A 14,568-nucleotide genomic window follows, 5' to 3' on the forward strand; every position below is an offset into this window, starting at 1 on the left:
AATACAGCGCCATCTGTGAGATTTTTTAATACTAACGTGTGTATGATAGCTCTTGTAGTGAATTTTAATTTAGGATTATACGTGAAATTAAAATATCAATTCACAGAGGGCGCTACCTTACAATTATTTACTAATGACAAAATTTTACATATACTTAAGACGTTTAGGATAATTGTATTTTAATTTTGGAAGGTTTCACTTCTACCACGTGTGAATTGCACACATGTTTTTTTATATATAAACGATTTTCATAAAATTTAGTATACAGGGGATTTCGAGGGCGACAAATCGATCTAGTTACGATTTATTTCCAGAAAATGTTGTTTTAGTCGTGTTTTCAATAATCAACTTTATCGATAATCAACTTTATGACTCTTCCCGATATCTATTGGCAAATAATAATACTATTTTTCTTAATTGAGAGCAACTAACTGCTTTAAAGACACAATAACACTAAAGCTACTTCAGCAGATGGCGTTGTTAAGAAACCCGAAGCCAATGAGTGTTTGGTTTAAGGTTTTACAAAGAAAATTGGAATATTTCATCATTTCATCAATAATGTAATTCGTATTTAAATATAAGTTCTAAAAAACGTCGTCTTTTGAAGTCGTCGTGGCCTAAAGGATAGGACGTCCGGTGCATCCGTGTTGAGCGATGCACCGGTGTTCGAATCCCGCAGGCGGGTACCAATTTATCTAATGAAATACATACTCAACAATTGTTCACGGTTGACTTCCACGGTGAAGGAATATATCATCGTGTAATAAAAATCAAACCCGCAAAATTATAATTTGCGTAATTACTGGTGGTAGAACCTCTTGTGAGTCCGCACGATCAGGTACCACCACCCTGCCTATTTCTGCCGTGAAGCAGTAATGCGTTTCGGTTTGAAGGGCGGGGCAACCGTTGTAACTATACTTGAGACCTTAGAACTTATATCTCAAGGTGGGTGGCGCATTTACGTTGTAGATGTCTATGGGCTCCAGTAACCACTTAACACCAGGTGGGCTGTGAGCTCGGCTACCCATCTAAGCAAAAAAAAACAATTTATAAAAAAAAACCGCTCGAAAAATACAGCAAAGCTCGGACATCATCTAGTGTTGATAATAACGGATGTGAGACTAGCCACGGACGCACATTAGAACTGTAGTTTTAAGACAGCAGTCTAGCTTGGTCCCAATCCGCGCTTCTGTGCACCGAAATGGTGGAGTCCAGTTAAGTAAACGACATTGCTTCCCGTTCTAGCTGTCATTTAGTATGTCGCTGGCAGACTAAAAGGCTGTTGTTAATTTAAGTATGTTCCGTTGAACTAGTATTAAGTTGCTGTTCAGTTATGAAATTACTGAAGAATTTACGGAACACAACTTAAATTATGCTTGGAAGCTACACTATTCCCGAATGACATATACTATAATCTCTTTTGAAAAAAATTAGAGATCCTTACTAAAACTCCAATAATGTAACCCAAGGTGTAAAAAAATTGCCTAAAATATTCTAACATCGCGTGTCCTGCGAAAACTATTGATAATAGAATAAAATAATGTACTACGACTTTGTAGAACACATTATTATATACAAAAAGTGTCGCGACAGCATATATCTAACTATTATAGCTATGCCGCAATAAGTGATTATTTTTATTTAAAAAAATAAAACAACGTCAAATATCGTTGAAATTTTTGTTAAAGACCCGAGCGAAGCCGGAGCAGGCCGCTTGTAATAAATATAGTAAGAAAGATAATCATGTCATCCGGCCCCAAATTAGGATTCCCTATTTTATGGATATCAGAGACTGACATATACTTTTAAATATATACAAATAAAGAGCAAACAAACCTATTCAATAGTAAGTAAACCTATTCAAGTAATGGTAGGCAGCGGCTTGGCTCTGCCCCTGGCATTGCTGACGTCCATGAGCGACGGTGACCACTTACCACCAGGTGGGCCGTATGCTCGTCTACCTACAAAGGCAATAAAAAAATCATCTCACAATATTTACCTGATGTGGGAATCGAACACAGGACCCTCGGCGCGACAGTCAGGTGCGAACCACTGCACCACCGAGTCAATCAGTCAATAAATTACTGAAACAATTCTTGACAGTTTATTGTCCTTCGAACCGTTTGTCGAAAACTAAACTTAAAAACAATAGGCGGCACATGAATCTACATTAAAATCTAGACAAAGCAATTTCAAACAACTTAAGAGACAACGGTGAATATATCTATGAAACAGTTCCCTTCTTATTAATTCTTGGCACATCTCGCGGTCCCTCTCTACATCTGAACCGGAGAAACGTTCTCCCTCAAACGGCACATTTGAGGCCGCAAATCGAATACTCCACAGAATCTTCCATAGTCCTCTGTAAATGACATGCCGTAAAACTTAAATGAAACTCGTGTGGTCTTTGTTCTTAATCCAAAACGCCTTTAGAGGTACGCAGTAACTTAAATACAATAGTCTATTTTATATATGGGATTTGTTCGAATGTGATTTTTAGAAAAGCATGAACAAAGATGTGTTCGCATTTAACTGTTGATTCTTAACGAAATTTCAAGTGACTATACAAGTCTCAATGTACATAGTTCTTGGAACTAAAGGTAATTTTTTGTATGAACGGTTCTTTGTAGGCAACCAGATTAATTAGTATTTATTTACAATTTTGTATAATATTTTCTGTTGTGGAGCCCAAAAACGCATATATTTTCAGTCCTTTGATACCCACTGCTGGGCATAGGCCTCCCCCTTTTATGCCATAATGTTCCATCGCCCATTTTCCATTCTCATCCACGTCCGCGATGCCGTCCTGACCATGTCATCGGTCCACCAGACTATAGGTCTTCTCAGTGGGTTGCGTTTCCGATCCGGTGGTAGATTCTACGAAGCACTGCTCTTCCTGGGGCCAGTGTTAGCAACACTTCCGGTTTAAGCCCCGTGAGCTCACCTACACGATAGGGTGAAGCTGAAATAGCCCCTTAAGGCTATCTGCATAAGTGGGGAAAAAAAAGTGTCCTAAGGTAACAACACACTTACTCTTCTTAATGAGAATATTACAGGAGAATAATATTAATTGTGATAAATTTGTACAAAATACTATAAAAAGTTCATGGACTATAAAACGAGGGATTTATAAAAATAAAGGAATCAGAAAATCGATATCACGATTTCTAAATCGGTTCCCAAAAGTGGCGAGTACTTGTTCAATTTTGCCATGTTCCGTTATGTGTGTATAGGCAGCATCGAGACGGCCGCGTCGACCCGGGCGGGCGGCGCGCGTGTAAATTTACTCGAGTCATTATTCGATCTAAATTTGTCACCTCGTTAATATTTTAAATACCGTTTTTGGTTGTTTTTTTAAAGTGCGATTCCGGCTTACAGTTAATTAAACAAACTCGAGCAGCGGAATTACGAAAAGCAAACGTCATCGGCGCGTGCACGGGCGCTCGTTTTTGTGAAAACCCGTAACTGTTTCGTATGAGATCGGTGAAACCGGACTGTTTACGCTTCAACGTTTGCATTCCGTATTGTATTTGATAATGATGCATGTTATTACGTTATTAAAGTTACAATTTAAATGGTTGGTTATGTAAAAAAATCACGGGAGCTTTGTAACAATGAACAATGGTTACTTTCACAGGTAATTCGTCTTGTTGTCTTTTATTATCTATGCCTGGACGTTAATGTTGCCAGTTTTCAATTTTTGCGTCTTCAAACAAATTAATTATTACAAAAAAAAATGTATGATGTTTCAATACGCTGCAAAATTCGCGAATCTGAACTAAACCTTTTGTAAATCTAGTTTAATGTGATTTTGGTTTGCTGGATGCAAATTCATCCCGGGAGTTTAATTCGTTTTTTGCACATCATCATCATCATCATCATCATCAACAGCCCACAGTCGTCCACTGCTGGACATAGGCCTCTCCCAATCCACACCACTGAGCCCGGTCTGCGGCTCTCCTCATCCACTTCTTTCATTTTCATTCATTTCTTTCTTTTTTGCACGTATCATTGAAATTGTTTATTTTCTGATATGAAATATCTATGAAAAAATTAAGAATGAAAAATGAAAAAAAGGTCTTCTAAACATAAAATTAAAACATGCGAGACTTCGTTAATCAACATCCATTTTAAAACAATGCCATCTTAAAATTTACTGGATATATATAAATAAATATTTTGATAGCAACAAGATTGAAGTCATTATTTGTATTTTAAGGTTACAGCAAAAACATTTAAGATCCGGGTGGGCGAGAATACTCAAAGATCCTACTACAGAAAAATATTATCAACTTCAAGCCGCTTAGTCTTCACAAATTACCGGCCTAGAATACTACTTATCTAAAATGTTTCTCGGAGTTAACTATAATTCTTGTTACAGGTAATAACATTTTACAGTGAAACCGGTGGCAACTAAAAACTCGAATATGTATTTGTTTGAGCCGTCGGAAATTTTAAATTTATTTAATGATACATATTTTATAATTATACAAGGATACAAACATGTTTAGTTTTGTTTATTTTTATTTATTGCTTAGATGGGTGGACGAGCTCATGACCCATCTGGTGTTAGATAGTCAGCGCGTCCTATAGACATACAAGCTTAAATACGCTGGTTGTACTCAAATTTCAACGCATTACTGGTTTACGGCAGAAATAGTTAGGGTGGTGGTATGTATCAATGCGGATTCCCAAGACGACATATCATCATTCTCCTGTCCTTCTCCCAGTCATCTGGGGTCGGCTTAATATGTTTTCTGCTTCCATACTCCTCTATCTTATACCATCTTCGCTCACTACCCTGTTACACATATCGTCTTTCACGCAATCCATCCATTTCTTCTAAGCTCTATCTACCTCTTCCTCACAAGACGACATATCGTCCTCTCGCATTAAAACTGTATAATCCCAAAACTTACTAATTTTACAGGAGAGTGTTTTAAAGGTTTAATGTGATATTTTGAATATTGCAACATTTCTTTTTATTTTTTACCAGTTACATTATCTGTTTTTTAAAGTAAGATAAAATTATGTGTTATATAAAATTTTGTTAAAAGTAGTCAAAATATAGGTAAACAAAAAAAACAAAATAAACTAAAACTAAACTACGCTCTCTTGACAGTATTTATAAGAAAAATACTGGTGATACCAAATGAGTTATTTATTTTTATTTCTTAACTAGCGACCCGCCCTCGCTTCGCTTCGGAAACATTAAAACACACATGAAACCAAAAAAAAAAAAAAAAAAGTTGCCTATGTTCATCAGGGACAATGTCGGCTTCTAATGGAAAAATAATTTTTCAAATCGGTCCAGTAGTTTCGGAGCCTATTCGAAACAAACAAACAAACAAATCTTTCCTCTTTATAATATTAGTATAGATGGGTGGAGCAGCTCACAGCCTACTGGTGTTCAGTGGTTACTAGAGCCCATAGACATCTACAACGGAAATGCGGCACCCGCCTTGAGATATAAGTTCTAAAGTCTTAAGTATAGTTACAACGACTGCCCCAGCCTTCAAACCGAAACGCATTACTGCTTCACGGCAGACATAGGCAGGGCGGTGGTACCCACCCGCGCGGACTCACAAGAGGTCCTACCACCAGTATCTCATTTACTTGTGTTTACTTGTATTTACTTGTATTTTGTAGGTATAAGAGCAATGCCGGTGGCGGGCGGTCGTGGTCGCGCGGGCGGCGTGGGGTAGCATGGCCACGCTGCTGCTACTGCTGGCCACGGCGGCGGCCGCCCGACTCGGGGACCTCGCCAGGCGTGATACGGGCGATATTTTCACCTTAATAGGTATATCACGATTATATAATACGACTAGCCGTACTCGCCTGCTTCGCTGGGCATTTAAAATTAACATTATTATTTCTCACCCCAATTTGAATAGGTATAATGTTTGGATTTTTAAATGCCATTGGTCCAATGGACTTGAGGTTTTGACCGATGGTTTTGTGTTTGACAGTAGAACTGACGACAGTGTTTCTTAGTCGCTTAGCTTCGAAGAGCTCGTGATGTGGACGTTATAACCATTTACGGTTAAGAAAAAAAATACTGATCCCTTACACTTAAAAGAAAATGAATTTTAAAATATTGTTAACTTAAACATAGAGGTTCTAATAAAAAAAATGTTTCTTAATATTTTTTTTCTTTTTCTTGTAAATTTTAAGGAGAAGAATGTGGGGCTGCGCAATGCGCAGAGCACGGGGCTGGTCAAGGCGCTGAAGATGGCATAGGATGCGCCTGCGTTTGTCCGCAGCGAGCCCCCTTGTTCAGGGAAGACAGAGAGTTATGCGTCGATGATCTACCAGGTAACAAAAACAATTTCTATCCAGAGTATTAAGCGGTAGGCAGCGGCTTGGTTCTGTCCATGGGCGACGGAAACAACTCACCAGCAGGTGGGCCATATGCTCGTCTAGCTACAAGGGCAATAAAAAAAAGGCAGACCAGCTTACAATCCACTTACGTCCGTCGTCCATACTTATAAACCCTTCAGTAAATGAAAGCCATGGAGTGTTTAAGGAATTCTCTTAACAACATCATTGATATCAAACGCGCCAATAATAATCATTTTAACTTCGTTACTCCGCGACAGGCTTAAGATATCTTCTATTAAAATAACGCAATTTTACTAAGTATTTAGTCTGAGAATACCTACGTGTTTAGTAAGTGTATTTAGTTTTACAAAGAATCTACATTACCGTGTAAGCTACTTATGATAGAATAGAACGCACTGAATAGAATCCTAAGCGTAGATAGTTAAGTGATGCTTCTAAACAGGATTAAATCTCGGAACTTATAATCCAGCTTTGACACAAATACAATCTAAAAGCAATGTATCGATAAAATTTGCTGCGCTATCCCTTAATATAGACGGGATTCAAATTCAGTGGTAGAGTCAGCGAAGCACTGCTTTTGCTAAGGCCACTGATAGCAATTCTTTCAGGTTAACTCCGTACGTTTACCTACTGATGCGTGTAGTAGTTGGAATAGCCCCATAGACTACCAGACATTAGATATGGAAAAAAAAATTATAATAATATTATCGTATTATCCTAAGCTTAAAATTTTAATTGAAATCCTTTTGAAATTTATTGCAATAATCTAATTCTGTAAGAATAGATCCGGCCTATTGTCGGCGAACATCATCAATTCCAATTTGAAAGGTATAATATATAAGGTACCATAAAATATACTTCAACCTTATGTCCCTGAGTGTTCTACTAGGGATTAACAATTACAACCTAGTGCGCCTCAATCAGAGATCCATTTTTCAATGACCTTAACGCATTCTATCGCCATTTTTAAAATCAGCACAGGCCATGTTCTTTTTTATCCCAACATAACACAACAAGTTAATACTTATAGCTTACAAGGGAACTTAAATCATATAAAGTATATTACAATATGTAAATTTTGTGAACTTAATCTCACGCATTTTCGCTAATTCGGTTATTTATCGATTTAAAATACCGAGGCTCGTAATTTACATCGTTGTTATTAAACTTTTGATGTTAATACGTGCTATTTGTCCAGTTCGTTCTTAATAACGCAATGGATTTACGAAGTATGAATTCTTTTATAAACGAGATGTCCACTAAAAACTTCAACACGTGAATCAGTGATTTTATCAACAATTTTTTCTGTATTTTTATTGTTTCATTAATATTTGACATCTGCAGTCCTATATTTTGTTTTGTAAATAATCTTAACGGACTGTTTATAGTTTATAGACAAGAATTAAAACGCATAGAATAGTTTAAAATAAACTGTTGTGCACGTCGCGTTGTATCAGTATTCTGATACCCAACTACCAGAACCAACTACCGTCGACGTCCTGGACATATCTTTACGGATCCTTCCGATCTATCATCATCATCGTCATCATCATCTCAGCCTATCCACTGTCCACTGTTGAACATAGGCCTCTCGAACTGATGTTCAGTGCAGCCGGTCCGTTACCACCTGGATCCAACGTGACCCAGCAATTTTCACCAGGTCGTCGGTCCATCTGGTAGGTGGCCATCCCACACTGCGTTTGCCAGTACGTGGTCTCCACTCGAGGATCTTTCGATCCACTAACACTATTATTAGACGTCAGCAGCTCTAGCAGAAGGAGCACGCTTAGGGACCTTGGTAATCGTATTCGTCGAACTCTGAAAACAGTCCGACATGCAACCTAATCCATACGTCAGCCCGCTGAGTTTCTCGCCGGATTTTCTCAGCGGGTCGCGATTTCGATCCTGTAGTAGATACATTCTCAAAGCAGCTGCCCTTGAGCTGTTAGATTTCCATCGGAGGAGCTCGGGCAGCTGTGAGCAAACCCCACCTCCCTTGGCTGAGCACGTGCTCGCCCACTTGTCTTGGTGAAACTGGAAAGGCCTTCGGGCCAACAGTAACAGTAAACCTTTTCTTCATAACAAAAAAAAATCAGCATGCTTCGGATATGCCGTACTCAAAACCATATGCATTTTATATTGGTAAAACCATGCATTGAAAGGTCAAATGGATCTGGCAAATCTGAGTCGCATCGGCCTTTTCCGATTTCGGAACAACAACGTATAAACTGTCATGGTCGCAAATTTTAACACAACACTATATACCGGTTAACCGGGAACCAAATTATATTTAATGTTATGCAAGAGCATTTATTACCAGTGAAATATATACGTCGTACATTATACATTTTGTACGTACAAATAAGGTACGTTTTCGGATATTTATCAACGTTACATTGGCAGTGTATTATTATTTGCAGAATGCGCACTAGCAACGTTCGGGACTGGCCTAAGCAACCAACGGATACCATTCGTTTATCTACCTCTGAAAGGTCAAATCATTCATCCTTCAAGAGAAATTACTTTTCAAAGTGAGTATTTAGCCTAATTTCAACAATAAATCATAATTTAATGTGCAGCATATTCAGAATTCGTTCGCCATTGATTTTTCCCTTACCTATTCGCTGGTGGCCTAAGGGACTATTCCAGCTACGCCCGGACTGGTAGGTGAGCTCACAGGTTCAACCTGAGAGAATTTGCTAACACTATCCTTAGCAAGAGCAGTGCTTTGCAGTATCTACCACCGCATAGGAACTGCGACCCACTGAGAAAATCCGGCGATAAACTCAGTGAGCTGTGTGTATGGGTACCATTAAAGGATGCGATGAAAGCCAACCTTGTCTTGAGTGGTTACTGTCGGCAATAGTCACTGGTGACTGTTGACATCTTCATTATAACGCGGCAGGGGTGGCACGCGGCGGCGTTGTCGGAGGTCAGTTTTGAGATTGGTTTCTAAAAGTCATTTGTAAATTGCATAAGGCATGTCTTCAACGTCGCTCATGGTTGAATAGGAACCTATTCATATTGTTAAAGGAATCGCATGTGTGTTTCGTTAAAGCCGATTTTTAAGGAGCCAGTGCCGACATCAACTCTTTTTAAAATATTCTAAGAAGTTTTACTGGAGGAACTATTCTTACACAAATTGACACCTGAGCCGCCTGAAAAATATTTTTTTTCACCCTTTTTTTTATTACTCAGATGGGTGGACGAGCTCACAGCCAACCTGGTGCTAAGTGGTTACTGGAGCCCATAGACATCTACGCCGTAAACGCCCACCCACCTTGAGATATAAGTTCTAAAGTATCAAGTATAGTTACAGCGGCTGCCCCGCCATTCAAACCGAAACGCATTACTGCTTCACGGCAGATATAGGCAGGGTGGTGGTACCTACCCGCGCGGACTCACAAAAGGTCCTAACACCAGTAAAGTTCCCTGTTATTACTCTTCAGGATGTTAGATCGAAGTTATACAATTATTTTTTTGTCATCGGTCCTTGATGCGTTTTCAAGTTTTCAAGTTAATAAGAACATCTCGAATGACGTTGAAAGATTCCGTTCCATATAATCATATACGAGTATATCAAACTAATAGAGACGTTCGAAAATTTTAAGATCTAAAACCCAAAATGATTTTATTTCAGACGTCAAAACTCCTATATGCGCTGTATCAGGAGCCCAGTTTCTTACACGCAAAGGCTTTGTTGACATACGAAACACGCTAGACGCGGATGTACCTTTCAACTTATTTCGAGACGAAGGCCGAACTTTCCTTCAGGTGAGACTTAAAACTTATGTAGGAACTTAAAATTTCAAGACAATCAACCATCTTTTAATGAGTATTTTTTTTGTCCTTTATTGATGCACAAAACAAATTACAACTATAGAAATTATAAGTTTAAATATTTAATATAACAATCTGGATTGCAATTCAAAACAGGTGCAATACAGAAAAATTATAACAACTGAACAGATGCCTAAATACCTTGTGTATATATACATGTATATACATACACACATACACTCACACACACAACCGCAGGCACACTCACACACATATTAAGTTAATATCTAATGAAATTAAATCTAATGTATTATTAACTGGACAATATTAATTATTTGAGAATAAGTTTAACTAATTTACAATATTTATAAAAACTATTTTCAAATAAATCAAGATTAGTATTGTAATAAAGGATGTGCTTTTCTACTTGTAACGGAGACATATAATATAAATTCCTAAAGAAAAGCGCTAAGCGAATTTAAACGAGAATCGTATTGAAAAAAAATTGTAGTTTTTGATGAATGTTCATTTACACCAAAAAATCGAAAACTGCATGCAGGATTTGAATATCAGAGTGGTCGCTTCACTTAATACGAAGCATACCCTTAGGCGTCACATCCTTAAGGCTACGACTACTATAGTATTAATAGTTTATTTATTGTATATTATATTTTTCTTCGGTCTTCACAAATCGTTGTATTGTTGCCTACTTAATATATGGATACCGTTTTTTTTTCATGGAATTCGTTTTATTTTATTTTTATTCGTAATTTTTTATTTCTTTTTGCAGTATCGTTTTCAATAGACAAAGCTATGTACATTGTTGCGGGTTTACTGAGTGCATATGCCATTTAGATTGCAATCCAGATTAAATTTAGGTACCTACTATTTGTACGATTTAGCTAATTTGTACTGTAATGATTGTAATTTGTTTTGTGCATCAATAAATTAAAAAGACAACTAAATATCGACGAATAATACCTGAATCACCCGTGAGCACGATAAACTGTAAATAATTTGAAACTTTCGAAATAATAAAATGAAAAGAACACCTTAAAAACCTAAGCCTTAAAAGTATTTTTATATACCTATATGTGCTATATTAATGTTAATATTTCTCTGACTTTAAACACAGACGGAATGTTGTTAGCCTTATTTTTTTGTTACATTTGTGACATTTAAGAACGCACCTTTTTATGATGCGTAAGCCGGAACGCACGAGAGGTAGGAAGAAGAATATAGTCTGTGACACGGGACCTTTGTGTACCGCCAAAAATTTAAAACGCTAAAATAAATTATAACGTGTTTATTAACTAATATAATATAATAACTTAGAATTGTTTATGCCGCTACAACAATAAAATTTCTATTGTTTCAACTGTGGTGTTAATTACATAAAACACGACTTTACGGCGAAATAAAGAAGGGACTCTATATGGACTCCCTCACATTCATACCTATTTGGTTCTTGTGATGCTATCAATAAATGCTCTAATTGTTTTTTTTATTTATTCATTTGCTACTTTAGTGGAACGGTGAGAATGATGTTCGTGCACGTATGACAGGACGTGTTATGCTGGTGCGTCTGCTTTGTCGGGACGTGGCCGCCACGCCTAATTCACCTTTAGATCTCCGCGGAGTCTTCACGCCATGCGTCGCGTTCCGAGTACAAGGAACACCCCCGAAAGCCTATATAAGTACGTCTATAAATGAGTCGACTATTATCAAAGCCGGCAATGTGACTTTTGGACAATTATTGGTAAATCAGAAAAACGAATTATTGACTTTGTATTCCGTTGGCAGTCACAAAACTCTTCTGAACGACATCTTAGATAAATAACAGGTTAAGTATTAACCTTTATTTAATGCAGGTTTTGAACCGTATTCTTTGAAGGAGACGATTATATTCAAATCAATCTGTATTGACATATCAATAATTTTTTTTGTCCAAATGCACAGATTGCCACCTTTGATAATAGACGACTCAAATATCTCCCCTAGTAGAAACGACTATAAACTTATTTTTCCATATTCGAGGATTGAAAGATTTAAATAAAATAAATATTTACTAACAATCACGCCACGTTAACTGGTCCCGTGATAAGTTCGTAAAGAACTTGTGTTACAGGTACCAGATAACGGAAATAAATGTAAGATTTTTATTATACACATACATATTATATTTAATATACATCCATAACCCTGGAAAAGAAATTTATATTTATCATAAAAATATCTTCCCTTGGCGGGATTCGAACCCGCGACCCTCTTATGTAGTGACCATGTCACTTACAACAGACGGTCTTTGTTTTTTTATTGCATAGATGTGTGGACGAGCTCACAGCTCACATGGTGTTAAGTGGTTACCGGAGAACATAGACATCTACAATGTAAATGCCGCCACCCACCTTGAGATATAAGTTCTAAGATCTCAGTATAGTTACAATGGCTGCCCCATCCTTCAAACCGAAACGCATTACTGCTTCACGGCAGAAATAGATAGGTTAATACCTATCTATTTCTGCCGTTTCTACCGCATCAACAGTTCGATGTTTTTAATTGAACTTCAATTAAGTTTACTCCATTGAAATAGCTGAACAAGTTTTTTTTTTGTTATGAAATTGTTCCAAAATTTTAAAATTTTAAATTTTAAATGTCTCCTGTGAAGTTGCACAGATGTCGCTTAAACAAAATAACCTTTCACCTCTCGATATGATCAATCTCAAACATAAACTTTATCAATTAGTCAAAGTAATACATAAACGAAAGCTAGACATTTTTTTATTGCTTAGATGGGTGGCCGAGCTCACACAGCCCACCTGGTGTAAGTAGTTACTGGAGTCCATAGACATCTACAACGTAAATGCCGCCACCCACCTTGAGATATAAATTCTAAGGTCCCAGTATAGTTACAACGGCTGCCCCACCCTTCAAACCGAAACGCATTACTGCTTCACGGCAGAAATAGGCAGGGTGGAGGTACCTACCCGTGCGGACTCACAAGAGGCCCTACCACCAGTAAATTACACCAGTAAGTACATTAATAATCGTATAATAAAATTATGTTATTATTCATTTCTAGACGTATCAGAGGTTCAGTTTGCGCCAAACGCCCATGTATCGGACGCCACAACCACATCAGGACTTTCCATCTCCGAATATGTTGCTATCGGAATAAGCTCCTTATTGCTCGGCCTCATATATATTGCTTCAGTGCTCCTTTTCTTACATATTCGTAAACGCAGAAAAACCTCTAGCGAAGACAAAAGGCGGCAAGGATCAAATAAGAAAGACGGCCTTCCTATCACTGAACGAGATATAATTAGAATTAATAACGAACGTATGCAGTCTTTGCCGAATGCAATGAGACAGGATGATGGAATGATCAAGAAAAATCCACTATTAAGCAACACGTACACAGATCACAAAGGTTTTATTAGTGACGCCAGCAATATATCGGATTCTGATGATTTTGGTGATAGCAGTGTTATGAGTGATGACAACCTGTATCATGTAAGTTAGTTGCTTTTATTTTATTGCTTAGATGGTTGGACGAGCTCAAAGCGCACCTGGTTTTAAGCGGTTATTGAAGCCCACAGACATCTACAACGTAAATGCGCTACCCTCCTTGAGATACGAGTTCTAAGGTCTGAATGTGAGAATGACAGACACAATGACACAGAAAAATGAAGATGGCGAAGACTATTAAGGCGTACCTAAAAGATGTTAGATATATTTTTTATTACAGTAACAGAAGATTTTGTAACAGTGGAAGTTTTATTTTATGCGCTGCGACCCCTATACTACATATATATTGTGAAATAAAAAAAGGTGGTAGGACCTCTTATGAGTCCGCACGGGCAGGTATCACCTCCGCCACCGCCTATTTCTGCCGTGAAGCAGTAATGCGTTTCGGTTGGAAGGGTGGGGCAGCCGTAGTACTGTTAAAAAGTAAGACCTTACAACTCATGTCTCAAGGTGGGTGGCGGCATTTATGTTGTAGATGTCTATGGGCTCCGGTAACCACTTAACATCAGGTGTGCCGTGAGCTCGTCTACCCAACTAAGCAATTTAAAAAAAATAAAAAATTGCTAAGGTGTTGTACACAATATGTCGAACCACCAGTAGTCTTATAAACCTCAGTATCCTAAAGCGGTATTCATGTAATGATATATTACAGAACCAAACAACATCAGCTCTCATCCACCAACATCGAGAATTCAAAATTAACCGTGATAACCCTGAACTATCGCATCGTGATGATTCCGGAATCGAAAGATTACCAGACGAGCACGTGTCCATTGTCGAAACCACGGACGATAGAGAGATAATGCGACCAGTTGGCACAACGCGTAGGAAGCTGTATTTCAACCCGGCTTATTTCGAACCTCAACTAATGGCTGTAAGTATCAACAAATTTTTAGTCTGTGCAATCATCGGACAACT

At 37.8% G+C, this 14,568-nt stretch overlaps 1 protein-coding gene across 1 annotated transcript in view; it reads left to right on the forward strand.

Moving 5' to 3' along the window:
• Window positions 1-14,568, forward strand: part of LOC105842602 (uncharacterized) — a 98,294-nt gene that overhangs the window by 76,916 nt on the left and 6,810 nt on the right. Inside the window, exons 3-9 of the mRNA XM_012696585.4 lie at window positions 5,650-5,800; window positions 6,175-6,315; window positions 8,763-8,873; window positions 9,983-10,116; window positions 11,651-11,819; window positions 13,205-13,635; window positions 14,303-14,524. Coding sequence (XP_012552039.2) covers window positions 5,707-5,800; window positions 6,175-6,315; window positions 8,763-8,873; window positions 9,983-10,116; window positions 11,651-11,819; window positions 13,205-13,635; window positions 14,303-14,524 — 1,302 coding nt within the window. The 5' untranslated portion in view covers window positions 5,650-5,706. The remainder of the gene's footprint in view (window positions 1-5,649; window positions 5,801-6,174; window positions 6,316-8,762; window positions 8,874-9,982; window positions 10,117-11,650; window positions 11,820-13,204; window positions 13,636-14,302; window positions 14,525-14,568) is intronic.

This window comes from Bombyx mori, chromosome 19 (assembly GCF_030269925.1).
Source record: "Bombyx mori chromosome 19, ASM3026992v2".
Classification (NCBI taxonomy): domain Eukaryota; kingdom Metazoa; phylum Arthropoda; class Insecta; order Lepidoptera; family Bombycidae; genus Bombyx; species Bombyx mori.